General features: G+C 41.1%; 2 protein-coding genes and 2 pseudogenes across 2 annotated transcripts; 3 read left to right on the top strand and 1 right to left on the bottom strand.

Moving 5' to 3' along the window:
• Window positions 1-3,014: 3,014 nt before the first annotated feature.
• LOC144742080 (trypsin-3-like) lies at window positions 3,015-4,137 on the bottom strand (annotated as a pseudogene).
• Window positions 4,138-9,770: 5,633 nt separating this feature from the next.
• On the top strand, window positions 9,771-15,174 carry LOC144742083 (chemerin-like receptor 1). Its single transcript, XM_078624585.1, is given in 5 exon segments — window positions 9,771-10,163; window positions 10,165-10,188; window positions 10,190-10,635; window positions 10,666-10,804; window positions 15,112-15,174. Coding segments are annotated over 5 exon segments (1,065 nt in total).
• Window positions 15,175-15,244: 70 nt separating this feature from the next.
• Window positions 15,245-16,228, top strand: LOC144742082 (chemerin-like receptor 1). The gene has a single exon (XM_078624584.1). The coding sequence runs from the start codon at window positions 15,245-15,247 to the stop codon at window positions 16,226-16,228; it is 984 nt and encodes a 327-aa protein (XP_078480710.1).
• A 6,908-nt stretch (window positions 16,229-23,136) lies between these two features.
• On the top strand, window positions 23,137-24,013 carry LOC144742079 (uncharacterized; annotated as a pseudogene).
• The last annotated feature ends 3,142 nt before the right edge of the window (window positions 24,014-27,155 follow it).

The raw sequence follows: 27,155 nt of genomic DNA, 5'->3' as shown, positions 1-27,155 counted from the left end.
CACCTGGTGTTTCTGCCCTGGATTTGATCGGAAAAACTCAAATACGGCAATTTTTACTCAATAAAATGTGAGAAATGTGTAGTCATACTGCAAATGCACTTTTAAAATTTTAATATTTATTCATGTACACTTTTTTTCTTTTTTTTTTGTCATGATGACAGGTGAGGCACTGCCTCACCTGCCTTCCCTGATCGCACGTCACTGCTGTGCATCTTCCTTTGTCTGTTGGAAGGATGGTGATGTCCTGATCCCTTTGTAAGGAGGTCAGGGCTTTTCTTTCCTGACAGGACAGGTTAACCATCATTGCCCACCGATTTGAAAAGATTTACAGATGTTTCCTTTTTCTTTATCTTATCTCATAATTACGACATCATGATCTCGTAATTACGAGAAAACGTGCCTTATTTTTTTTTTATTCAGTGAATGCAATGCGCTTCCATAGTTCTCATACGCCATCAGAAAAAAAACAGTCCCATGGCCCCTCTTGTCCTCCCCATCATTATTAATTCTCACCATATTTCTGATTTTTTTTTTACCCATGTTGTCCACATCATGTAATCTCTTGTCATATTTCGTTACCCTTGATGTGTAAACACACAGGAAACAAGCTGTTGCTGAAGCCTGGTTGATGCTGCCCTCTGTGGGCTCTCCCACAAACCTTCATGCCAGAATCAGATGTAATACCTTCTGCCACAGAAAGGAGGCGCTGATCTTTCACTGGTTTCACTACCACCGTCACTAACTAACTTCCCTTCAGTATCACCTAAGAACTGACGGCCCATCCCTTCTTCACCACCACGATTCCCATCAGCCATTCTCAAAGGCTAGGGCACCACTCCAGATCCGTCATAATATGTCTGTGTATATCTGTATCAGCTCAGCTCAGCTCAACGATGGATGACAGCACCAGCACTAATCTTATTACTCTTGGTGAGCTGAATTTGGCAGATGCTTCTCCAGTTCTTTTTTGAAAGGAAGGGCACACAGTTGATCATCATAATCGTGCCTCCAGCACCAAAGCCGTCAGAACTCCAAGAGCTGGTTTCAGAAGGGGCTCAGTGCTGAACCTGCCCTGGTACTGCCGCCGTGGAAACAGGATATGAGTTGCTGTCCTGACTTAAAGATTATGACATCCCTTGAGAGTTTCTTTACGAGGAAATGTGTTGACCACTCATGAGGTCGTTCCACACCCTTAACCACAGGAGCTGCCCTGTGCCATCAACACGCTTCATGTCAGTGCCAAATGGAAGCCACCAGGCAGCTGATGTCATGGACGGCAGCTGTGCCAGGCAATATGTTTATGGGCAGTGAACTTGCTCATCTAAGTTTTGCTCAAAGTATTTTGCCATGAACCTTTGGTTATATATGAATACTCTTGTAATGATGATTTCAATTTATAGCAGCTGTGGGAGTATCAAGGGTGTTAGGATGAATTCAAGATAATAACATTTCTTTAACTTCCACAGTTGGTTATTTTTTTGCTATTAAACATCACATTGCACATTCATTGCACAACTCAGTTATTCATAACTGTTTTTCAGTCTGTGTTCTGTGAAAAGTGTACAGCTAAATGTATGTAAATGTATTCTGTCATGTCCCCAGCCTATCACTGCAGAGATCACATAGCGTAGAGGAAACTGCAGGAGAAAAAGGACCAGGCTGCAATCACCTCCAAGTAGCCTGGAAACAAGGTTTTGGAAGTCTGTATTAACATCCAGCCAGAATTAACATCCTGTCCAGAAAACAAATGCACAGCGTACACTATAGGGATGGAAGCTATTTTCTGCACATATGCTGTACATGCTCAGAAACCAGCCTTAATTTTGTGGTCAAGCATTGCTTAGTGACTCACTCTTCTGCTTTGTGTTGCACAGCCACACCCAGGCAAAGTGAATCCGATTTTTTGTGATTGACTCCTCCAGTGTGCATATATACACACACACACATCTGACCACTCACATTCATATTTAACAAGCCATTGTATATGATATAACAAGTTATGTTTTATTTTATTATTTATTATTTTTATTTTTGAATTTTTTTTTTTTTTTACTTTTCCATAACAAGCCGTCTTCGTCTGTTGTGACAGCTTAGCACCACAGCCAAACACAACACTGGTTCCAGATCAGGACATTCATCTGCTGCATCTGTGTGACCACATCAGAACAGCTACTCATACAGTTGATGAAGTGTGTGGTTTGTACATTAGAGCATCTTTGCTGAGAGCTTCCCATCGTCCGCGTAGCGACCTCGACTTCAACAAGCTAATGCACATATCCGATAGAGCCGTGCAGGTGGGGAAACATCCTCATCACACATGAAACATGTTTTCTCTTCTGTCATACTGGATGTTCATTCTGTCATTAGGCTACTTGCCACAGAACAGAGGTGGAGTTATGATCTCAAGTTGAACACTTGAGGTTCTGTGTCACTTTGTCGACTTGTGTGAATGAGACAATGTGGTAAATAATCGTTATGGTCATGCTGAAGAGAATCATGTAGCTATTATGTAGCTTCACTTCACATATGTTTGACTGTGTTAACACACAGAGAGCAGAGGTGCAGTATTTTTGGTCCTTATAAGTTACTGTGGGTCGACTACAAACGTCAGGTTTTATGCACCAATCTCTGAGCTAGAGTCATGCATACAATCTGATATTTGCAGTCAGTTGTGGACTCTGGACTTTCAAAAGCAGTTTTCTGCATCGCCTGCCCAGTCTGGGTGAAAGTCTGAGTCCTGGATATATTTAATTAGAAAGACTCAGGAGGCAGCTCGATGTCAAACTTTACTGTTTCACTCATATCTATATGTACCATTATGATTTACATTCATGCTTATACAAGCAGCTCTTCCAGGTTCATAATGATACACTTGGTGTTTACAGTTGGAGAGCGAAGCTGGCTGTAAATCTGATGTTCACACCTGATATGATATTTCAACACCCACACTCTGCTGACACACTGATAAACAGCAGCGCACAGTTCTCATTTTATTTCTTTCTTTCGATTTGGTTTCAACTAGATGCCATGGTGTTCTTGATCCAAGAGACGTAATTGCACACCTTTGTGTACACCCCAGGCTTGTTTCTGAGTGCACAACCTTTCCCCCAAGATACGACTCCCTGAAGCAGTCCATCACATGTCATGGGACCCCCCGAGTCACCCTGGGGAGGAAAAGATAACGATAACATTTGTGTCCTGTAAATGAAGAAGGCGTTGGATGGCAGATGTGAACTCTTCAGCACCTGACAGGAGTCCTTTCCTCCCTCCAGATAACCAGCACAGATCATGTTGTCAGTGATTTGGAAAGGATACGCATTAAAGCATGTGTCATCGCTCAGGAGAGGTGCATCTAGGCACTGCAGCCTATGAGGATACTTTGCTAGACACAGATGGAATAAAAAAAACATGCATTATACTCACAGCATGGCACAAGAGGCAAAACAGTGAATCCACACTCTTTGACTTCCATTTTTTTATTAACTCACATCCCTCGTTGCTGGCTCGGGACACTCCCCCATCCAGAGATCTGGCACATAGTCCCGTCCCTGCACACTTGAGGGGAGTGCAGCGGGGCGCACATAGCTGTTCAGCGTGGCAGGTCGACTCAGCTTGATCAGCATGATATCGCTGTCCTGTGTTCGGGAGTTATAGTCAGGGGTGGCGAATGAACTTGGCTGACATAATGTACTGTTCCGTCCCCTCGGGCTCCCAGATATCATGCTCCCCCAGCCGTATTTCTACATTGGACCTGGAGGTTACAAAAACTCCTGAAATGATCAAACATAATAGGAATCCATCATTTTAAGCAACAGTTCAAAAGAGATCAATTTCTTACTTTGTTTTGCAGTGAGCAGCAGACAGCACCCACTCCTTTGACAGAAGAACACCCCCGCAGAAGTTGTACCCGGTGAAGAGAGACACCTGGTAGGGCACTGAGTTTTTGCGACACTCATACCCTCCAACAATCCTGTCATCTTCGCCCAGAGCAACTGATGCTGAAATATGAGAAAATTATCTCCAGTTAGTCGTGTTAATGACCATCAGTCTGTGGAGCTCTCATTCATCCACAGGAGTTTGTATCACTAGTTGTATACCTGCCCCTCCGAAGAGAGCCAGAAGAAGTAACAGCTTCATGCCTTCTGTCTGTCCAACCGGCAGCTTAATGCGCCTTCAACCTTGTTATTCCAGCTATTTTAATCTCTTATCTCCTTTTCTCAAGGTCCCCTATCGACACAGGCACACCCCGTACATCAAACACTAAACACATGGTACATTCCCCTGCAGCACCATCATGTAGAGACACAGACATGTTCAGCTTTTTGTTTTCAGTTTTTAACATTGGTCTCCTCCCTGGTATTTCTTCAGACAGCGCTACTCCTGTGTGTTCAGTTGCTGTGTCATTGATATCATAATAAAGTAAATCACAGTGGCAAATAAAAGCTGCTCTCTACAACCAGATGCAGCCTGACTGAGTCTACGTGAAAACGTCAACCAGTAAGTGTCGTTCACATGTGGATGTTGAGTTACATTTGGTATGTGGCTGTGCTGTAAATGATGAGGAAACATGGCCTGTGCTAATTAAAATCCTTCAGTGGAAACATGCAGTTTTATTACATCCAGATAGATTAGAATTGCGCCCAAAATAAACTTTACTCGTAGTGTTTTATTGCTTCAAGATGAACAGCTGATGTTCTTATCAGTAACTGGCTTCCTGGAATACAGATGTGGTGAAAATGTTTGCAACTTTCTGTTATATAATGACTTTCAAAAATTCACTTTTCATGAATTGTGTGTCTCATTAACACCCCACCTTATGGTATTAAGTATAATATACTTGGATATTTATACCTTTTGTACACAATATGTATACATTAGTTCCTGCATGTTTATTGGATCATGATTATTTTGTCCTTCACGTAACAACTACAAAATTCTGTGAAATGTTTTTGTTCGACATCAAATCAAACCGTAGTTAATTCGTTTTTGGCTTTGCGAAAACTATATATCTATATATCTAAATGTAAGAAGTAATTTAATAATCTTTCACTTCCATTCACTTGGCTTCTAGGCCACTCTGGGTAGTATCAGCCTTCCACAATAATGACCTCTGATAGATACAAAAAATTCATTTACAAGTGTGTTTTAGCACTTATTCTGTTCTCCGCAGGAAAATAATCATTAAAATGCCATTTCAGAAATGCTTATACTGCAAAGGGATGAGTGTGTATTAGAGGTATGGTGTGGTGTGAGGCTGCATCACTCATGTATGAAGTGGTGGGTGTTTATCAGCGCAAGACAGGAAAACATTTAAATGTGAGAGTGCACGTAACCAAAACCGCTAGTGGATTAATACCACTTACCGCTGAAATATAACGCATTCCCATCCAGCACAGGCAAGTTTTCTCCAGTGCTTCATTGCTGTGGTGAACACATCATCAGCCGCAATCTTTTTCCAACCTGCAAATCAGCGCTAGAATGCTTTGATTGCAATTAAGAGCATTTATTAAATCACATGGTACGCTGTGTTGGGTAATAAATGCATGTCTTTATTTGCTGAATCTTCATCCGACAACACCTATATTTCTATTTTGATTGAAATATGAAACATTACAGTTACTCTCAGTGGCATCAATCGAACCAAATTTGACAAATTCCTCTTTCCTGATGGAAACTGCTGTCTCACATATGGCAGCCAGATGTCTGCTAAGTTGCACATGTGCAGCGCAGAATTCAGGATGCGATCAGTTGGGTAAATGAAGGAATAAGGAGAAGGTGGCTGTTGTCCCTGAAACCGACCTTCATAATAAGACACAATTCCCACAATGTTAGTGTCCAGTGTTTCTGACCCTGAAGAGAATAAAAACTTTCATTTATTTCCCCCTCGGACGCTTCTGTTTTAAACCACTTCCTGTCCACCAAATCCCATTCCACTGTACCTCAAAATACTGCCGGACAGACAGAGGAAGCTCTGCGTCAGAGACCTGCATGATTTATGCTTTGCCAGGCTTGTTTTCAGTCAGTAGGCAGATCCCTTATGTCCACTGAAGGGGAACAGGCGTTGTGGTTGAGAATAAGGACGAAAGTAAGGAAGTGGTTTAGGTTATTGAGGCTCAGCTTTTTCCATGTGTGTGGTTGATTTCATGAAAAAGAAACACATCAATGAGACATAGTGAGGGGGTATGGTAGTTGGCACTCATTCTGACTCGAAAAACAAATTCCTGACCTCCCGTCACCCATAAGACAAGGGTTTGATTCCAGTCAGCACCACAACCAGATCCACAAACCTTTGCGGTTTCAAAACAGATTCACATTTTTTGTGTCTTCACTACTGTGTGGTGGGAACACAGACCTCCTCCCCCATGAAGGAGCTGTGGATTTCGGAATTCTGTGGACTCCAAGTGTGTTCTACTTTACAGCGCTAAAAAAAACAACAACAACAACAAATGTAGTGTGTTACATTGACATGACAGTTGAATGATAGGACCCCCCCCCACACACACACACACAGATATGTGTCTCCCGTTATTCCCCCAATTCACCAAACTGTTGCAGTAAGCAAAGAAGAAGGAAGAACCCCCAAACTCCATCTGCAAACAACACCCTCTGCTAAAACTAAATTCCCTTCAAACCTCCACTGGTTGGTTTACACACCCAAATTGGTATTTGTGCGGCGCACACATAATTGCACGTTTGGTTGGTAAATCAAGAACTCTGGCAAGCCCTGGGCTCTGACGGCTTCCCTCAAACTATAGCCTTGGGATGTCTATTAATATCCCCTGCAGACACTAGCAAAACGCTCTGCTGTCTGTTAAAAGACGGTACACTCAAACATTTGAGGAACACATTTTAACACAGAAATGAAAATGGGTGGATGTGTTGCTCAAGAGGATCCTGACCAAGTTAAACAGAGGGAGTCTCCTCTGTCTAGGCTAAAACAGTGTAGGCTGTTTCAAATAAAGTATTAGTATTTGAGTGTCCTGTATTTGGGAATTGATTATTTTTGGTTCTGGAATGTCAAAGTGGGGAAGTTGCAGAATATTATTGCATGCCGGGGGAACTGATAATGATAACATCAGTCCTCCTCCTACACACTCCAACAACAGTGTTGCTTGCTCTCTAGCTGAGACGTGTAAATGGACACAAACCCTGACATATAGCCCCCCACACCCCCTTACCCCTCCACACACACACCCTTTCTCTCTTCTCCCCTTTCTTCCTCCCCCTCACATCTGGACTATTGGCAGGAGACAGTTCCTGTGTGGTTGTGTTTGTACATTGGCAGGGGAGTCCGTTTTAGGGTTGGGCACGTTCCTCTGCGGAGCTGATCAGTTCAACATTTTGAGCATCTAAGTATCGCTGATGTGTTTCACAGCTCAGATCAATAAACAACACCTTCCTCCTTATTGTTATATACTGACAGACATGTGTTATTTACCACATTGAATCCATATTCGCAACAGATCCCTCACTGTAAATTCTGCTTATTCACAACACACTGGCCAAACAGAAAAACCCAAGTATGCTGAGGAAGAATGTACAGATCTAATTTGTGAGATGCTGTTTCTTTATTTAAACATACAGAACACGAGAAACAATGTACACTGTGATTAAGGGAAGAGTCCATTCAAGATGCTTCACAGCATTCCACAAGAATCTCTGGAAAACAACCATCAGCTCAATATCATGTCATACCAATGTATGAATGTGTGGGCAGAAAAACCTCAAGTAAAGACTCGCCATGTGGGAGGAAATATGACCACAAAGTCCCACTGAGAAGCAGAGTTTCTTCCCCACTAAAAGGTAGGGCTATACTTTGGGGACACCGGGCAGATTGATTTTCCTTCCCTGCAGCCAACACTCCCCATGTCCAGGACTTCAGCTTGTTACTAATGGGCTCATGTTTGTCTCTTCCAGTGATGTGAGATATTTCATTAAATGTTCCATGATTGATTAGACACAGTCCATAATTACACACGTGATAACTGATATCTGGTTACAGAGTGCCAGACTGGAGCATTCTAGAACAATCATGTCAACTGTCTGAGGTTTCAGGATAGTTTTACCTCCCCCAAATGTTTTGCCTTGGCCTGGGATTTGTTCATATGAACTTTATTTTGAAAATCAGAATATCCTTTTTTTTGTTTTGTTTTGGTTTTGTTTTTTAATCGTATGTCCAATTCAAATTTCTAAAATGCAGCGAAGCGGCAAGAATGTGCTGTGCAGAGATTAAATTGCTGTGTAGAGCTTTGGTTTGCTTCAGGGGGACTTTATCTTGTCCTGCTGCTCTAGGTTTGTATTTATATCTGCTCCGCCTCAATAAGGATTCTTCGACCTCTGCACCTAAATACATTTGGTGTCAGATGGTGTCTGCGCGGTGCATATACGGTATGTCTAAACAAATTAGAATCGTATTGTCACTGCATTTCAAAATTAATACTAATGCTTGTCAAATCTCTCCCAGAATATATTGTGTGTGTGTGTGTGTGTGTGTGTGTGTGTGTGTGTGTGTGTGTGTGTGTGTGTGTGTGTGTGTGTGTGTGTTCAATTTCAAAATCTGATGAAGTCTGATGAAGTCTTGACAGCTGCTGCTGTGATATTCTTTATTCATGACAGGGGTGTAGACGTTATCTGCATGTGTAGATGTCAGTTCAAAGTGAACACTCAGTAATTAGACTCAACCTCAAGCAAACATGAGGGGGGTGGGGGAAACACTTTACAGAATCACTGGTTGACAGGAGAAATCATTTCTTCTTTGCATTTTGTGATTGTGTTTCTGTGCGATGGGACTTCCCCAACGGATTCAAAAACAAAGGCAGGTTGTAGCAAGAAGTCATGCTGGGCATCAGGGAAGAAAGCCACAGTGTGTGTGTGTGTGTGTGTGTGCATGTGCGTATGCGTGTGTGTGCCTCAGAAAACGTTTTCCCTCTGCCTGAAGAAGGAGGATGGTTTTGCTGGAGGGGGAGGGGGGACGTGCGCGGTGACGTCATATATTTAAGGAGTCTGGGACAGCGCTGTGGAGCAGCTTTCTCGGACTATCTGCAACCCACACATCACCGAAACGGAGAGCTGTGACAGAGGTACTGCTTCTTTGTTATTTGTTTGAGAAACTTTATTTGCAGGAACAAACAGACGCTTGCAGGATCTTTCCAACAAACTTAAGTTTTCAACATTGGATTTCAACCTCGTCGTCTCTGCTTTACTCATCGATGACGATGTAACTTGAACAGTTGCTGACTGTGAATGAACTTTGTAGGTCTACAGCAGGAGGGACATGTTAGGCTTTAAATCTTACAGACAAGATCGGAACTTCTGCTCATCACTGACCGCGAATCACTTACACATTTGTTCCATTCCTTGAAACTCTATTAAAAGGCAGCATCGCTTTCCAGTTTGTAATTTGAAGACAGATTAGATGACAGTATAATTACTTGTTCCAGTCACTTTCTCGCGACATGGGCATATATGAAGCTCAGATGTCTCCCCCTCCCTCCCCCATGTCCAAAATGTTTGGAGTCATAATATGTGCTTTAAAAAACATTTATAATGTTTTTAACGACAACAGTGTGGATGTTTTCTGTCATTATTATTATTACATTTTAGTAATAATAAGTGTAATTGCTGTTAATTCTATGCTCACTTTGGGATTTTCTTTAGTTTCTCGAGTGGAAGTGATACAATCTGTGAGTCAGGTGTGACTGGAGTCCCTGAACCCCGATCAATAGGGTTTTGTAATGACTTTTTTTTATCTTCTCGCAGGCCTCAAGACAATGATGGAGCTTATGACTGAGGCGGCTTTCTATCACATCAATGCAACAGATGCCACAGACAAAAACCTTTCTTTGTATGAGGATGACGAGTATGATTACAAGGACGACCACACTGAGCTGAGACAGTCTCTGAACATCATGTCTCTCATTGTTTACTGCCTGGCGTTCGTTCTTGGGGTGGTTGGAAACGGAGTGGTTATTTGGGTCACTGGGTTCAAGATGAAGAAAACCATCAACACCGTTTGGTTCCTCAACCTTGCCGTGGCTGACTTCCTCTTCACGGCATTCCTTCCTTTGAGCGTGACATACACAGCTATGGATTTCCACTGGCCTTTCGGCAAGTTCATGTGCAAGCTGAACACGACCATAAGCTTCCTCAACATGTTTGCCAGTGGTCTACATTCTGATGGTGATCAGCGGTGGACAGATGCGTGTCTGTGGTGTGGCCTGTCTGGGCACAGAACTACCGTAGTGTCCGCAAGGCATCATGTGTGAGCCTGGGTGTCTGGGTCGTGGCTCTGGTCCTAAGCACTCCCTACTTCATCTTCAGGGACACTGGGCCATCATATTACAACGAAGACATCATCAACTGCTTCAACAACTTTGCCTTCTCAGACGACTATGAAACACCTCACGTAAATGATCTGCGACAGTTTCGTCATCAGGCTATGACCATCACCCGCTTCCTCCTGGGTTTTGTTGTTCCCTTCACTATCATTGTCTCTTGTTATGCCGCGATAATCCACCGTCTGAGGAGGAACCGAACCCTGGCCAGCCAGTCCAATCGACCATTTAAGATCATTGCTGCCGTTATTATCACTTTCTTCCTGTGCTGGGCTCCTTATCACATCATGGCACTGATTGAGTTGGTCAATCATATGGCTGATCATTCCAGTGTGATATTAGACCATATAATAACGATCGGCGTGCCTATAGCCACCAGCCTGGCCTTTCTCAACAGCTGCCTGAACCCACTGCTGTATGTCTTCATGGGCCAAGATTTCAAGGATAAGGTTCGCAAATCCATCCTGAACGTATTGGAAACAGCTTTCCAGGAGGAAGTTTCCCGTTCATATACCTATACAAACTCAATGGTCACCAGTCGTAGCAAAGAGAAATCAGTTTCAGATATCGAGGTGTAAGGCTGTCCATGATAATACATACTGTAATTGTACATAGATATTACAATTGTACATTTCAAATTACATTTACAGCATTTTTGTTCCGTTTTTTTTTTTTTTATCTTTATGTACATGTCCTTCGAGGCCTGATGCCTTGATGAATGTGAGATGATAATGATGATGACTATGAACTGAGTATAAAAAAATCTAATGGAGTCTATTATATGACACAGATGGTTATAGTTGACCACAAAAGACAAAGGCAAACAAGTCATTTATAAATTTGAAACAAGTGTAGATGACACTGATAAAACAGAAGTGATATATGGCTGGAAGAACTGCCAGATACGACCACCCAACTTGACCCAGCCATGAATCTCGTTATTTGTGTATTTTACATTATCCAAAAAATGTTCTCCAAGATGACCTGCTATCAAATTCTACATTATCAGTTAGTCAACTGGATCTTGATTGCAGCTCGTGGCTGCACATATGATGCTGAGCCGCAAAGCTCCATGATGTTTGTTGTAGTGCAGTCAGGGACAGGAGCCCCACGAATAGATGTACGTATTAGTTTGTGAAAGCTTGTTTTAATGTTGGGCTATTGTTTTGCCCAGTAAACAGCATTTCATTGGCTTACTGCCTTTTTTAAAACACATTTATTTATTTGCTTTTTGAAAGAATTGCTACAGAATTTTTAATCTCAGTTGAAAATATAAAACTGAATCAGTTTTACATTAACTGGTATCATGTCGGCATACAATCATGTTTGACCGATTCTCATCATAGCGTTGAATCAGTTTCAATGCACAATAATATTCATGTTGTATCCTTATACTCACCTAACGTCGTGGTTCACTTTGTTCATATACATTATGTTATTGTGTAAACAATGTAAATAGCTTTTTGACTTTATTTAAGTGTTGACAACATTTAAATGTTTTTGCTATAAATTACCAGCAGGGGACGTCCAGTAGTTTAAGTAAAAAAAAAGTGTGGAAATTCACTTGTAGATGCTATTTTACCTTTGTAAACCGTTTCTTAATGGGTTTATAATCATAATATCATCATCATAATAGCTATTTTCTACATTCTAGCATGATGATTTTGTATATTCCACTCCTATTTAGAGAATTATTTAAGGGAATAAAGCAGACTATGATTTACAGTGTGGCTCCCTTGTAAATGAATGACACTATGATGGGAGTCAGCATCAGGACTAACACTAATTCCATCTCTGTTTGTAAATAGAAATCAAGATGGTGATTTCAACAGTGTCAAACACAAGGCTTCAAAATTGGATTCCACAAAACTCAATGACTGATGATTACGACAACAGGGATAAGTAATTGGAAATCATTACACACGTCAGTAATGTGTTTTTGTTTTTTTACTCACATTCATAATTCACATTTATTACATGAAAACACATTTAAGCACACACATAAATATGTTTACCATAAATATAAATGAAAATAATAAAACACACGTCAATTAAGTACATACATTTTAATTACTATTGTAGGATTGTGTTATATAACTCTAATTCACTACAGAATAACAACAAATGCAAAACAAAAACAGCATCAATTGTATTGTTTTTTTACTCCTGATTATTGTTGATACAAATTTAACCAGTTTTACCTACATTACCTACAACGAAACACCTACATCAGAGTTCGCTAAAAAAGAATGATCCATATATAAAGTGGCTCTAATGCCACTCTAGTGCAAAGGCTCTATACTCCGCCTTGTATCTCAAGTACCCCAAGTGCTTGGTCCACGGGGAGATGGAGAACACCATTCCCACCCTGCAGTAAGTTAACACTGTGGTTATTACATCACATGTTGCTTACTAAGTTACTACACATCTCTGTTCTTTCAAATACAACAAGATAATTAGAGGAGACTGGGTTCATTGTTACAGCTGTTGCTGCCTAGACCCTGACCCTTCACTTATGATTGAATAGCTTTGTTTATTCGAAATGCTGACACTTTTAATGTGCAACACAACATAAATTTAGGTTTCATGTCAGTGCACATGACTGAGACTGTGTTCTAAATCAGAGGCACAATGGGGAGTTGGAGCGTTCCACTTAACGCATAACAAGACAAACAAAACAACAACAAAAAAACACTGTCAGTTTTGTTGTTCCAAGGGGTTGGTTGTGAACCAAGGGGTCTTTTGCGACCTCTTGAGGCAATATCAAGGTACTGCGCCTGTCCAAGGCATAGAACCTCTCTATGGTGGTGCGCTTGTTTTTTTCACAAGGCTCAAACCTATCACCAGTGGAGAAGGAAACCCGTCAAGCTGCGTGATTATTAAGTTATACACAAGAATAAGTTCGTTTTTTTTGTTATCTAAGATTTGTTGTTGTCTTAGAGGTAAGAAATGATAAGTTATGGTTTCTGGACATATCGGCAGGCATTATATGCTGATTTTGTTTAGTATTAGTTTGATGTGTTTGGGTGGGAGCTTATGAAGATGTGTGTGCTTGTTCTGCAGCTGGTGTTCCAAAATCTATGAAGAAATGCATTGAAAGCGTGAAAAAACAAGGTTCTTCAGACGGTGCTGTTTGTGCAGCTCCATCTAATCACTGAAACCCTCCGAGCTGTCGCTCCTGAACATGGAGTTGACAAATGCTTTCAGAACCAAAACGCCACAGTCTTTTACCTTCCTTCTGAAGTTTTTTAACTGAGTTTCTGTCTGTAACAAAGGTGTTACCTGTGTAGTAAACATTTATAATAAAACCTGAAAACCAAGATCTCCAGATTCTAATCAGGTCAGATAACACAAATCTTAATCATTTCTTCAACTGTCTGATGGCTCTAACATGTGCCTTTGCAAATACAGACATGCAACATTTTATACTTTATAAAATAACTACGAATACTTTAATATACTGTATGCTACTTCTACTACTACTACAACCACTATATCAAATAGCATCTTTGGTCAATGACAGCATGGGCGTCAGTCTGGTTTGAAATGGCTAGATGACAATCTGGGAGAGACAAGGTACACAACAACTCCATGACAAGACATGAGACAGGAGTGTGTCAACATAAATCAATAAGTACAACAATCATAGATTAACAGATTCAGTTACATCAATGAAGAACCACTGCATACTTTATTTGGTTTACAACGAACAGCCAAAGTGGAAGGGAAGTGTGTGTGGTCCCACCTGTTTGTGATCTGTGGTATATGTGATTGCTCATTTCTGAGTGGTAGAGTGGTAGATCAAGGTCACTTCTGCTGTTCATCCATCCTCTCCTGACTGGAAAGAAAAAGGTACGGTGTGTTATTATCAGAGTTTTGCATTTGCAGCTTGAGCTTCTTTCAACAAAAATTTTTAGGACAAAAATGAACAATTAAGCACTTATTTTTTCGGGAAGAAGTATAAACAGTGAAGGAGGAGATTTTGGCTTGCTGCTTTATGACAACAGCTCACTACTGCTGTTTTTGTTCACATCAAGCAAAATGCGTATTTCGTCTGCTTCGTATGCTTGACTACAATTCAAAGAATAATTTTCACAGTAATAAAAAAAATGTTAACGGCTAAGTTAACAGCTGTTTAATGCTAAAATGCTTATTTCCTTTCATTTATTTCTTATTTAACCTTTTGTTCATAGTGAATAATGACTGAAAGAATTAATCGAAATACCCTTGGCAACAATCTTCTCCAGTTGTCTTTTCCTTCAGCTGTGATTGACACAGAGATTTGACAGACAGATTTAGCTCGCTGGCCAAGAAATATGGCAGAATCTAAAACACATTGTGGAATGAGGCCACAAACAAAATGAAAGAAAAAGACATTGGAATCATCAAGTCTCTGTAGCTCTATTAGAGATAAAAACCATTCAAATTAACCACATTTCCTCATAAGGAAGTTTTAGTAATGGGTGCTTTATAACATTTTTGTCCAAAATGTATGAAATATTTATTCTGTTTAGTTTATTTACAACTCCAATCCAATTATTCAGCCTTTTTGCTGCCGTATCATTATGTCCTGCATTGGGAAACATTCCTCAGTTATTTTGACATTAAGAATAAGGAAATAATGAAGTAATGTTTAAGACTGTCAACAGAGGAACTTGCCGCAATTTGGTAGGTTTAAGTCACATCTAAAAAAACAATATCTTAGCAGGCTCTTCCTAGCAATTTGTAACTATTTTCAGCTGGGTGAAAATAAAATTTGTCTTGTTTGTCATTGCAGGTCTCCAGTGATGGAGAGTACAGCTACACCTCTCAGTCTCACCAATGTAACAGGTGTAACTGAAGCAAATGGCTCTTTGTTTGACAGACGCTATCAATTGTACCTAATAGAGCTGTCAGAGTCTCTCCATACCATGTCCATTGTTGTTTACTGCCTGGTGTTCGTTCTTGGGGTGGTTGGAAACGGAGTGGTTATTTGGGTCACTGGGTTCAAGATGAAGAAAACCATCAACACAGTTTGGTTCCTCAGCCTTGCTGTGGCTGACTTCCTCTTCACAGCATTCCTTCCATTCAGTGTGGCGTACACCATTTTGGATTTCCACTGGCCTTTTGGCAAGTTCCTGTGCCAACTGACCAGCATGATAAACTCCCTGAACATGTTTGCCAGTGTCTACATTCTGATGGTGATCAGCGTGGACCGATACCTGTCTGTGGTGTGGCCCATCTGGGCACAGAACTCCCGTAGTGTGCACAAGGCGTCCTGTGTGAGTCTGGGTGTCTGGGTCGTGGCTCTGATCCTAAGCACGCCCTACTTCGTCTTCAGGGACACTGGGCCATCGGTTTTTAATCCAAACGTCATCATCTGCTTTAACAACTTTGCTCTTTCCGATGATTATAGAACACTACATTTAAATCCGCTGCAACAGTTTCGCTATCAGGCTATGATCATCACCCGCTTCCTCTTAAGTTTTGTTGTGCCCTTCACTATCATCGTCTTCTGTTATGCTGCAATAATACATCGTCTGAGGAGGAACCGCACCCTGGCCAGCCAGTCAAGTCGCCCATATAAGATCACTGCTGCCATCATCACAGCTTTTTTCCTGTGCTGGTCTCCCTTTCATGTCATTGCCATAATGGGGATAGTGCCTTCAAATACTACACTCGCCAGTGTCATCACTATCAGCGTGCCGATTGTCACCAGCCTGGCCTTCATCAACAGCTGCCTGAATCCACTGTTGTATGCATTCATGGGGAAGGATTTCAAGAATAAAGTGCGCATATCCCTCCTGAAAGTATTGGAAGCAGCTTTCCAGGAGGAGGACTGTCAATGTCACATAGACACAAAGACAGATGAAACCAGTCACAGCAATGAAAGGTCTCTTGACACTGAGGTTTAAGTATCATGAATAAGGTGGCATGAGAACAACAAATACTTTTTGCATGTATTTGATCCAAATGCACAAGCTTGCTTTTGTTGTTTCAACCTGAACTCTTTCTTGTGTATATATATATATATATATAAAGAATATAAAGTTCTTTTTACTCACTCTGCTCATTGATTTTTCTTTACATTATCGTCAAAGATATATATATATACTGGATACACACACACACACACACACACACACACACACACACACACACACGCTTTGTAGGCATCCACTGTCATGACTGTGTCTTAATTTCAAGTTGAAAATATATTACAGACATCCAATCTAGTATCCACAGTTGTGTATTACATATCCACCTTGTAGATCAGATTAAAAGCCTGATACACATTATGACCCACTGGAAGAATGGCACTGTAGATCTGAAAAGTTCTGACAAAGGAAAACTGAATTACATTACATTATATCTCTGATCATCCTATCTGATAACAAAATAGTTATGTACACTTTTATATATATATCTTAAAATTGGCTGAGTACTGCAATAAAAGTTGTAAATATGTTGGCATACAACAGAAACATGCGGTCATGTTCCACCGGGAGGAGACCCCCGGGAAGAACTAGGCCACGCTGGAGTGACTATGTCACCCGGCTGGCTTGGGAACGCCTAGGGGTCCTCCGGAAGAGCTGGAGGAGGTCTGGGGAGAGGGGCGTCCCCTCTCAGGCTGCTGCTCCCCCGGACAAAGCGGAAAAAGATAGATGGGTGGGTGGATGGATGGATGGATAGATGGATGGATGGACAACAGAAACGACGTGAGTGATATATTTAAGAACTATTTTGTCACGCATGAATGAAATAAAAAATAAAAAAACACCATCGTGACTGAATGTCGTGGCACATACAGATGTACACATTTGGTTGCCTTGTTGTTCGCTCAGGGAGGGACAGACTGAGATGCTTTCAAAATAAGAGTCAAAATTAAAACTCTTCGTGTCTGTGTGGAGGTCGAAGGGGCCTATGATGGTATTCAGTTCCAGTGGATTAATTTGCCAGAGGATATATGGAGTCATACACTGACCACATTCCAAAAGCAATAATTTAACAATTGTTAGATCACAATTGTGACACAAGCCACTAGTTAGCCGTTTCTCTTTCGTCAACGAGGAAGTTGCTAATAGGCCATCTTCTACGTTTACAACATCTCAGATCCAGCCCGGCCTGCTCTGCTGCTGCAGCCATAGTTTGCTAGCAAAGAGTGGTGTTATTGAAATGCTGCGTGTGATACGGCGTGCCTTTTTCCTCTGTTGTCTTTGATTGAATGGTAAGTTATGTCTACATGTTACATGTTGGGGCTTACTAGTTGACACTCACATGCTGTGCTACACTGATGCTAACATCACAGTACATGTCTCGTATTTCTATATGTATGTTAGCAACAGTAGCTATCTTTAGCCAATATCGTCTGACCATTGGAGCCCAACAGCTTTAATTAAATGGGCATACTGCTTAGTTTGTGTATATTTATGGACTTAAGGGCACTCCCGGCTGTATGTTATGTGTTATATTGATTGAAAACTTTACGAAAAGCGACATTATTTTCAAGAAGCGAATGATAAATTGCTAATTTCTTTCAAGGGCCTCGGGAGTTAACGCAGAAGGTGAAGCCTCCATCTAGCGGCGTGCTTTTACAACTCGATGAGAAATTGTTTGAAACATATTTGAATTTTAGTGACACCACTTAAAGTTTATACCAAACCTGTTGATATCTTAATATATAGCGTTTAGAAAGCCCTGTTAAAGGTTTGTACGAGCTAACTGTGCAGCTCCGGGACAAAGGAGGCATTTTCTATTTCACGTATCTTATCTCATACTAACTTTTGTCACTGTAGTCATTTTGTTACCCTGACAGATGTTCCCAGTGGCACATTATGCATGTTATTTGGTTTTATACCGTTTTTTAGGTGGAATTTGTGTCTGAATGCAGTGGGTTATAGATGCTTCCTAATTACAGTCTGTCCAGTAAATTAGAGTAAACATGCACTGATAAGTGATGAAATAAATGAAGAGCTGAAAAGTGGAGGCAATCCAGACGGATTTTTAACCCACATTCCTTTGAATAATTAGCCATGTAAACAGCAATTTAAATTGAATTCGACAATAGATAATAGTTTATGATGCATGATATAGTTGTAAAAAGGACAATCATACTGTGGCTTTGTTTACACTGTAGAAAGCAAAGAAGGTAGAACGGCTGCATGTGATGCATGACATAGTGTCTCTGTGTTAAACATCCTGTGAAATGAATATTGTCTTGATTATCCAGCCAAAATTAAAACAATTCATAAGGTCATCATAGTTGCGAGAATCTGCTCTTAACTCTTAAACTCATGGAGTTGTCTGACACTTTGATTACATCTGGAACTAATTTGTGTGGGGGCTTACATTACAGTCGGTCCTGCAGCACATGGCTGGCATGAACAACAAGCATCATTTGCGATCATCTTATGTCCACTTTGTAAGCCATCATTGGAATCAATGTTACTTTTTCAAATCTGGGAAATATTATAAATGTGGCTTAAGTGTCAATATTAATATATTATTTACAGTAAAAATCAAGTTGTATCATGACTGAACTTTGTGATAGGCATTGATTCTATCCCTACCAACTGTAAGCTGTGTTGAATTGTGCCTAAAGTGCTGAGACTGTGAACACTAAAATGGCAGCTCGGTGATTTGCAAACAAGACAAGAGAAGTCGTTTTTGTGTTTTGGTTTGTTTCATTAAAATGTAATTTTACATTCACACCACGCAGCATCATAATGTAACAACATTTTATACATGTCAACATCACAGCAACTACACTTATGCCTGCAATGGTATGTTATTGGTAGTTATTTGTACCTGGAGTTGGAAAAAAAAACCCAACTCGATGGTGATCATTGAGGTCAGGGGGTGTAAACTGTAAACACACTTACCACTTTACTTTTAACTGTCTAACTGCTGATCACACATTGACATTGTTAACATGTTTCTTCATCCAACATTCACTTTCATTTATACTACCTTGGATACATAAACTGTATGATTGTGGTTGAGATACTTAGGCATTGTTGTTGTTGTCATGTTATGGTAATTATGCTTCGCAGTGACCTGCTGGAAATGATCGAAACATTTAAATGTTTTGGGCGGTTTTGGGCTCTGCTGTTGGTGTGACTTTGTAGGACTGTGCTGGGGTAGAGACTACAAGGTAGCCCGAGAATCACAACCAGCTGTGTGGACCAAACCAAACAAACGAGAGAAGCCTGTTTTCCCATTTGATGTATTGACGGGATGCAGGAGCCAGTGTCCGCATGTGTTTTACGCATACATTCTGTTATTTTGATTGGAATCTCTATGCCGTATTGTGTTAAACATCCTGCCTTCATGATCTACTCTTTGGAAATTGATGTCTCCTGAGTCGTGGCGAAGGGCCAAAATAAACCTGACGCATAGCTTTTGCACAGTAGCCACTTCTGGGACCCTGGGGTCTAAAACGAGCCTGTGGGTATCTGGGACCTCACTGATTGATAAGAATGACCGTCAGAATCAGAGGAGCCATGGTGCAAGCGCTTCCAGTGTGGCCCTGGCGTTCATCGCCTCCTCCTCCTCCTCCTTCTGTGTATGCAGTGGTGGTTTATACAGAAAATTGGTTGGCCAACTTTTGGCAAAATTTTGTTTGCTAAATTTTGTGACTTTTCAGACCCCTCCAACAACGTTTTTCCATAAAAGCGACTAGCAACAAATCTAGTGACTTTTCTGGTGTTATCGGGGGCTTTTCTGCTGGCGAGTCACTGAGTCAACAGCACGTATTGCTCTGCAGTTCCTTTCCTTTCTCAGCGGCAGCAGAATGGCGAAAGTACAAACTGTGACTCCAGTTGGTCTAAACACCCCTTATCTTTTATGATGGTAAAGGGACGGTCGTCCAGCGTCATCATTTCCATGATGCAATCACAGTTCGGATTAGCTCTTGGGTCGTCTCTGGCAAACACTGTGGCAATAGGAACAAGCCCCAGGCCTTTCTTTGCTGCAGGCGAGGAGTTAGCAGCTTCTTTAGTGGCGCAGGCATATTCGTAGTCTTTCAAAACTCTGTCCTAACAATGCTGGCATTTCAGGTGTTAATTTCCACTGACCTCACCACGGGGGAGGTTATGGCAGAGGTAGGTGAGCACTTAATTTGCACACCTTAACCTACCTACAGTACTACACGATAGCTCGACAATCTCGCCTCATTGGAGCGTTGTTTTTGTCTGAGCTGTATAATATCTAGTTCTTTACATCAGACTGATTTGCCTACCAGGGTGGCAGATACAGGCAACAGATTAAAAATATTTACTTAGATTTTGTCAATTAGCAGTTTTGAGATCCAGATTAGGTTCATGATTGTGAATTATCTATATAAATTGACTGGCGTTCAGATCTTCACATGCATTTACGATCAGACTTGAGTTTTTCACGCTATTCATAAATCCGGAGAAGGTTTTTAGTAGAGCTGGTTTTTATCTGTAAGCCTACACACAGATTTGCGACTGTTTCATGAATGAGATCCGTTGTCTCTGTAGTTAAGAATCATGTCCGAGGTGGTCATGTGTCTCAACAGGCCACTGTGCCACAGTGTTTCACAATACACACACACGATGCATCACAGATCATTTGCACGTTCACGGAATGAAAGGTTGAAGTGTGAATGAGGTATGAGGTGCCCCCCGCACCGCCCCAGAAGTTGTTGCCCGATATGAACTGCGCGTAATGTGGTGAGAGCGGTGGTAGTTTATTATATCATCATCATCATTCAACAAGAAGAATGAACATGTAATCTATTGAGTAGATTTAGACAATCACAATCATGAACCGAATCTGGATCTTATTCTATTTTTAATCTTTTTTCATGTTTATATCACATTTTTCAAAGGCATCTGCGTATTGTGGACATAATGATATGAATGAAAATGGTACTTTCCACTTGTGACAAACATTATTTATGTGCATTCTTTAATTTGCACGTGTTACGCGGGGGTCGGCAGAATGTGTGAATTTTTTAGATGCTACGAAAAGATCGAAGCGACTTAAACATCGATGAATGTGGTGATTTGCGTATCAGATGCTCCCTGAGATTTTCTGGATCTCAGGGAGCACTCAGTCATATGACTATGATATTATAGTATTTAATGCTGTTTACTGATATTTTGGCCACATACATTTTTGTATGATAGCTAACGGGACCAGCATGTGACGTGATACCTGTCAAAATTGGCATGTATCGGCGTTATCCCAGAGGCATCTTTCTTCCAGGACAGAACAGACACACAATAGGCACAACAGTGGTCCCAGTGTTTTCTCTGTTGTATCTACCTTTTCCAGTCATCAAATCGCATCAAGCTGTCACAGCCCTCCACATATCATACTGATGTTGATCCATTGCTATTCAACCACTGCATGTAGATGCTTAGAACAAACACTCCAGAGACACTAGTGGAGCCCTGCAGGTGACACCGGTACTGAACTAGCAGTCCAGAGATCATCCCCCAGCATTCTAAACTGACGTGGTAGATCATTGTTAAAGCACTTACATCAAATGTGTTAACTTGCCATATAGTGTATTAGTGATTTTCTTTTCAAACTGTGTCTCATATTATTCAATTTTTGGTGTAACATGACCAGTGTACCAGTGTAGCTGCTTGAGTTAGCATCGGTAACACAGTACTACAGCCGCAAGCTTAGCATCATGTTACCCTGACAGAAGCAAGCATGGTTCCTCGGTTTATCAATTGAGATGAATGCGATACTTAACTGCTTTATGTCTCAACCTTTTTTACAAACCTTTGTGGTTGTTTGTTTTATTTCCCCCCAGGTGCCGATACAACATGGGAAACATTAAGAGGGAGATGAATATGCAGCTTGTAAGGACATCGTTTCACAACTCGTCCAAAAAGACAGAGGATGTTTGCATAACCCCTCATGCAAATCACTATTGGGTCTGGATATTCTTTTTCATGTAAAAGTGATGCCATCAGCACATGGACACAATAATTCCATCATGGAAAAGCAGAAATCCTCCAGAAGTGTCTCTTCAGCACAGTGGGGTGGAGAATCAAGTACCTTCATCTGCACTGAGTGTGGTGAAGGGTTCAGTCAGTACTCCAGTGTGTTAGCTCACATGGCCGTTCATGGACCTTTGGATTCCTTTTCTTTTGACGGTTCATCCACTGGCTTCGAAGTCCCTCGAGAATATGTGCTACAAGAAAACGGCACACTAATAGTTGTAAATGGCTTTACACAGGGACATTCTTATGGGAAGGCAGTATCTCCTGGAGTTATGCCATCACATTTGTCATCGCCTAACAAGCCACTGTCTCCACATCCAAGACCACAGACGAATTACTGGGACATATTGAGGCCAAGGTCTTCAGACATGGACAGGTCTCGTCATGGCCATTATCGTTGTGAAATATGTAATCGATCCTTCAACACCCTGCAGAGTTTACATCGTCACCAGCAGTATAGAAATACAGAGCGCGGTTACAAATGTACTTTGTGCTGTAAGATCTTTGAAAGTAGACATCAGCTTAAAATACACCTCCAAGACCATGCACATGAGCAGTTTCACTCATGTAGTCACTGTGGCAAGCGATTCCTTAAAGTTGATGCACTTAATGCTCATCAAGAGGAAAATCACCTCAGCTCCAACACACTGGCAGTTGGAAGATCAGACAATCAGGAAAAAAAGCTTGAGAAAATATATAAATGTCAGAAGTGCAAATTAAACTTTTTCTGGATTTCGGATTTTCAGACACATTCACAACACCATTGTAAGGGCAAAGAGACTGATTTTACGTTTACATCAGAGATTGAAATTGAAGTTAACTCCAATGACTTTGACATGGCTCTGGAGAACTGCAACATTAATGGCAATGGCCCATCCATCAAGGAAAAGAATGGAGATAAAGTCTTTGGCGATAATGAGATTGAGACTGAGCACTCTTTCACACCATACAGATGTGGATTATGTGGGGATCGTTTTCAAAAGTTAACAGCGCTGAAGGAGCATCATCTGACTCATCAAACTCAGGAGGAAATAGATAAGCTGAATGAAGTAACAGAAATAACCTTGAAGCCAAAAATATCACCCAAAACAAGACGGCGACGAGGGAGCAATCCAAATGGGAAACTGCATCCATGCAAGCACTGTCATCGAGTCTTCAATCATTCTAGCAGCTTGTCTCGGCACATGAGGTACCATAAGGGTTACTATGCACACATGCGTGTTTTGTGGTAGACATTTTCCTCAGCGCTGTGATATGAGACGGCATATAGCTATGTACCACAAAACTGAAGTGGAGAAGAAACCAGGTTAAAACAGTCACCTCCATCTCCCCAAAACAGGCCTGCTGTGGATGAAGAGAAAAATTTCTCCTGATGATAAAGCCAGGAGCTCTTCTGACAGTGAACAAATGCCACAAGAGCAGGATCAGATGGGGAAGCAATCAGGCAAAGCAGGCCGGGTCAATTACAAGTGTCAAGAATGTGGGAAGAGATTTGGGCTTCTGTGTGTCTACCAACGGCACTTGAGGTATCACAAAAAGGAGCCCGGTGTGGATCTTAATAAGTGCCCCCAGTGTCCTGCTCAGTTCAGAAATTCCTCCTCCCTTGAACTTCACCTTCAGAATCACCCAACCTCTGAGAAAGCAGTTGCAGATGATCAAGAGTCTCATGCCACTGACATCAGTGAGGACCCCTGCCCTAGAAAAGAGTCATAGGGATGATATGGAGGAAGACTCTTTGGACCATTCTCCAAATGATAAAGGAAACTCCTCAGAGGTTCTCTATGAAGCACTGAATGCACCGAGATATTCTCATGTTTGGAGACGTTTCTTCAACACCAGATAGCTCATGGCTCAGAAAGCAATGGGTAATTATAATGTCATACACATTATTTCTGTTATTGCCAAGAATCAAGCTCTCAGGAGTTCAGTGTAAGTAATGTAAGTTTCTCAGTAACTGTAGATTATAGACTGTTGTGATGAAGGTTCTTTTATGTAAATGCTACAATACAGCTTTTCTTTGGCATGTGAAGATAAAGTGTGGTCAGCAGAAAGCACGAAGAACCAGAGAAATACAAAATGAGTCTTTAATGATAAAAAATAAATAATGTCCACCACTGGACATGTCATGAATAAGGTATGTAGCTTCTTTTAATTACAGTCCATTTACTACTGGAAATGTTCACCACATTTTACTTGGTGATATTTTTTTTTTTATATATTTTTACATTTCTGTAATGTATATGTAATGATACAGTTGATCACTGACTAGACTTTTAATTGTGCCATTAAATATACCTTTGTCATTTTGATGGTGTTTTTGCAGAAAAAAACAATCATGCCATTTTGTTTCTGCAATATTTACTGCTCTCTGTTTCACTTCTTCACATGGTATACATTGAGGCTTTTAACAGACAATGGAGTCTTGCAAATTGCTGTCATTGCTGAAGCAAAACATACTCTGGACCTGACTACAAGATCGTCCCTGATGTATATGTTCCCCCAAAATGCAAATGATTCCCATACACAATGGGATTTCTGTGATTAGTAAATTGAAATGAAAGTCACGTACTGTGACACCTGTCAACAGGTGTATGTTCATCATGTATTCCTGAAAGGGGTCAGGCAGTTTTGTTGTACTTGGGTTCAGAGTTATTACTTTGTAATTGGTTCAATTTTAGAACTTAGAACCGAGCAAAATTTAGCATGTCCTCTTGCTAATAGTAAGATTTTTAGGTGACATATGGTATTCTGTCAATAATGTCCCATAAAATAACCAGATTGTGTTATACAGTGGATGCTATGATGCAAAGGACCAGAATAAACGAACTAGACGAAAATGTGATTTATTTGTTCATGTTGATCAGTTTTCCTTGAAGTGATTGGTTCATCCTCAAACGCAAGTGTCTTCCTTAATTTAATCCTCTTTTGTCTTCAACAGAGCATTGTAGATTAATCAGTTATCATTCAGGTTTTGATACCTTGTATGCAAAGTACCTCCAGCACAATGGAGTGTATCATCTATTCACCGCTAGTGGCATGGGGTTTGTGCATCTATGAAACAGAACATGGTAATGAGTGATCCTTGTCTAATATGAGGTGTGTCTGTGAGAGGTGAGATCTATATTCCCAGAGTCCCTGCCTTAAATCCAAACTCAGAAATGGCAGCTCCTATATACAGTCCAGTTCTCTCCCTGTCAGATTTCTTTTCTATCCTGTTTTGCTTTATGTGGTCCATGCCAGTTGATCACAGTACAACCTTGATATGCTAAGGCAGGGGTTCCCAAACTGGTCTTCGAGGACCCCTTATCCTGCAAAGGCTGGGGGAGGGTAACGTCTAAAACCCTGCAGGATAGGGGGTACTTGACTGGTTTGGGATCCTCTGCTATATATATATATATATATATATAAATACACACACACACACACACACACACACAGTGGCATTTGGACCTGGTGCTAGCGTTTTTTGTATTGGGTCAAATGGATGAGCTTAACCTGTGTGTCAGAGCAGAAGAAATTTAAAGCATGCATAGCAGGTGTGCTCCAGGATCTCCTTCCTCAGAGGGAGGTTTGGTAGGTTTTCTTGCACATGATTCCTTATTTCCTTCCATAAAAGGCCTTAGACAAAAAACCAAAAACAAAACTATTTGGCCTCCTACTAATGTAAAGTGAATGTGAATAATTCATGCTGTGGGTGATATGATAATACTGTCAATGACGGTCAATTTAGCCTTTCCATGTTGCATTAGAGCAGGGTGTCCAAACTGGTCCTCGAGGGCCACCCTATCCTGCAGGCTTTTGAGCTCACCCTTCTCCTACACACTTGACTCAATCAGCAGCTCGTTGTCAGGCCTCTGTAGAACTACACAGACTAATTCAGGTGAGGTAGGAGCCAGGGTGGACATTGAAAACCTGCAGGAAAGGCAGCCTTCAAGGGACTGGTTTGGACACCCCTGCATTAGAGGTAAAGCAAAACTCCATTTCTATACATATATCTCCCTTGACAAAAATGAAAATGTATGGATATAATTCCCATAAATGCAGAAAATGGATTTGGAGGTATATCTTGTATCTGTACAGGTCTGAAACATTCCTGATAGTTAAATTGAGTGGAGACTAATTGCATCACCAAGAGGACCGCTAACTGATAAATACCTTCAGGAACTTTCAACCACCTCTGAAAATGTTGATCCTGAACAGAAATTGTTTTCAATGCCGCTCCAGTAAATCACCAGTTCGCTGCATTTGAAATATACATTTTGGATGGCTGGTGTGATGGCTTAGTTTCCCCCGAAAACACTTGTGAAGACTGGGACCCAGGCGACCTAGCCATAAAGACCAGACTAGATCCAGTCTTATTGTGATGTTGGTAGGGTCTTGTATGCATGAGAGTAATTATATGGTAAACAAGACTTTCTTAAAATCGTTAGGGCTAAACAGCAACATGAATGCAAAATGATGCTACCAGGTGTGTACTTTGTTACATGAATGATGAAATAAAATGGCCTGCACACATTTCTGGACAATGACTGATCGCTGATCCTCTTGGGAGCAAAAAAATGTCTGTCCTCTTCCAGAAGAACTGCAAAGGGCAAGTGTTGTGTGTGCACAACCAAAGGTCTGCCCTGTTTTGATTAAAGTGAGATTTTCAGTACTTGTCATGTGAACAGAGAATCACCTGGAGATAATACCATTGGAGCACAGGCAAGCCCCAGGGATCACCTGAGGCCCAGTCTCTGGGAACTGACAATATCATCGGGTTGGGTGAGGTTTGTCATGTTTCTGAATTTTTTGCAATCATCAATAACACAAAACAGGTTCACAAATGTCACTGTATGTAGTGCATACACCATGT

Source organism: Lampetra planeri, unplaced genomic scaffold, assembly GCF_965212315.1.
Source record: "Lampetra planeri unplaced genomic scaffold, kcLamPlan1.2.h2 scaffold_847, whole genome shotgun sequence".
Classification (NCBI taxonomy): Eukaryota; Metazoa; Chordata; class Hyperoartia; order Petromyzontiformes; family Petromyzontidae; genus Lampetra; species Lampetra planeri.
The sequence above is the reverse complement of the archived record's forward strand: the minus strand, read 5'-3'. Positions and strand labels throughout refer to the sequence as shown.

What these genes read in the sequence shown, in the direction of transcription:
- LOC144742082 (XM_078624584.1), top strand. Translation starts at nt 15,245, where the DNA reads ATGTCCATTGTTGTTTACTGCCTGGTGTTCGTTCTTGGGGTGGTTGGA.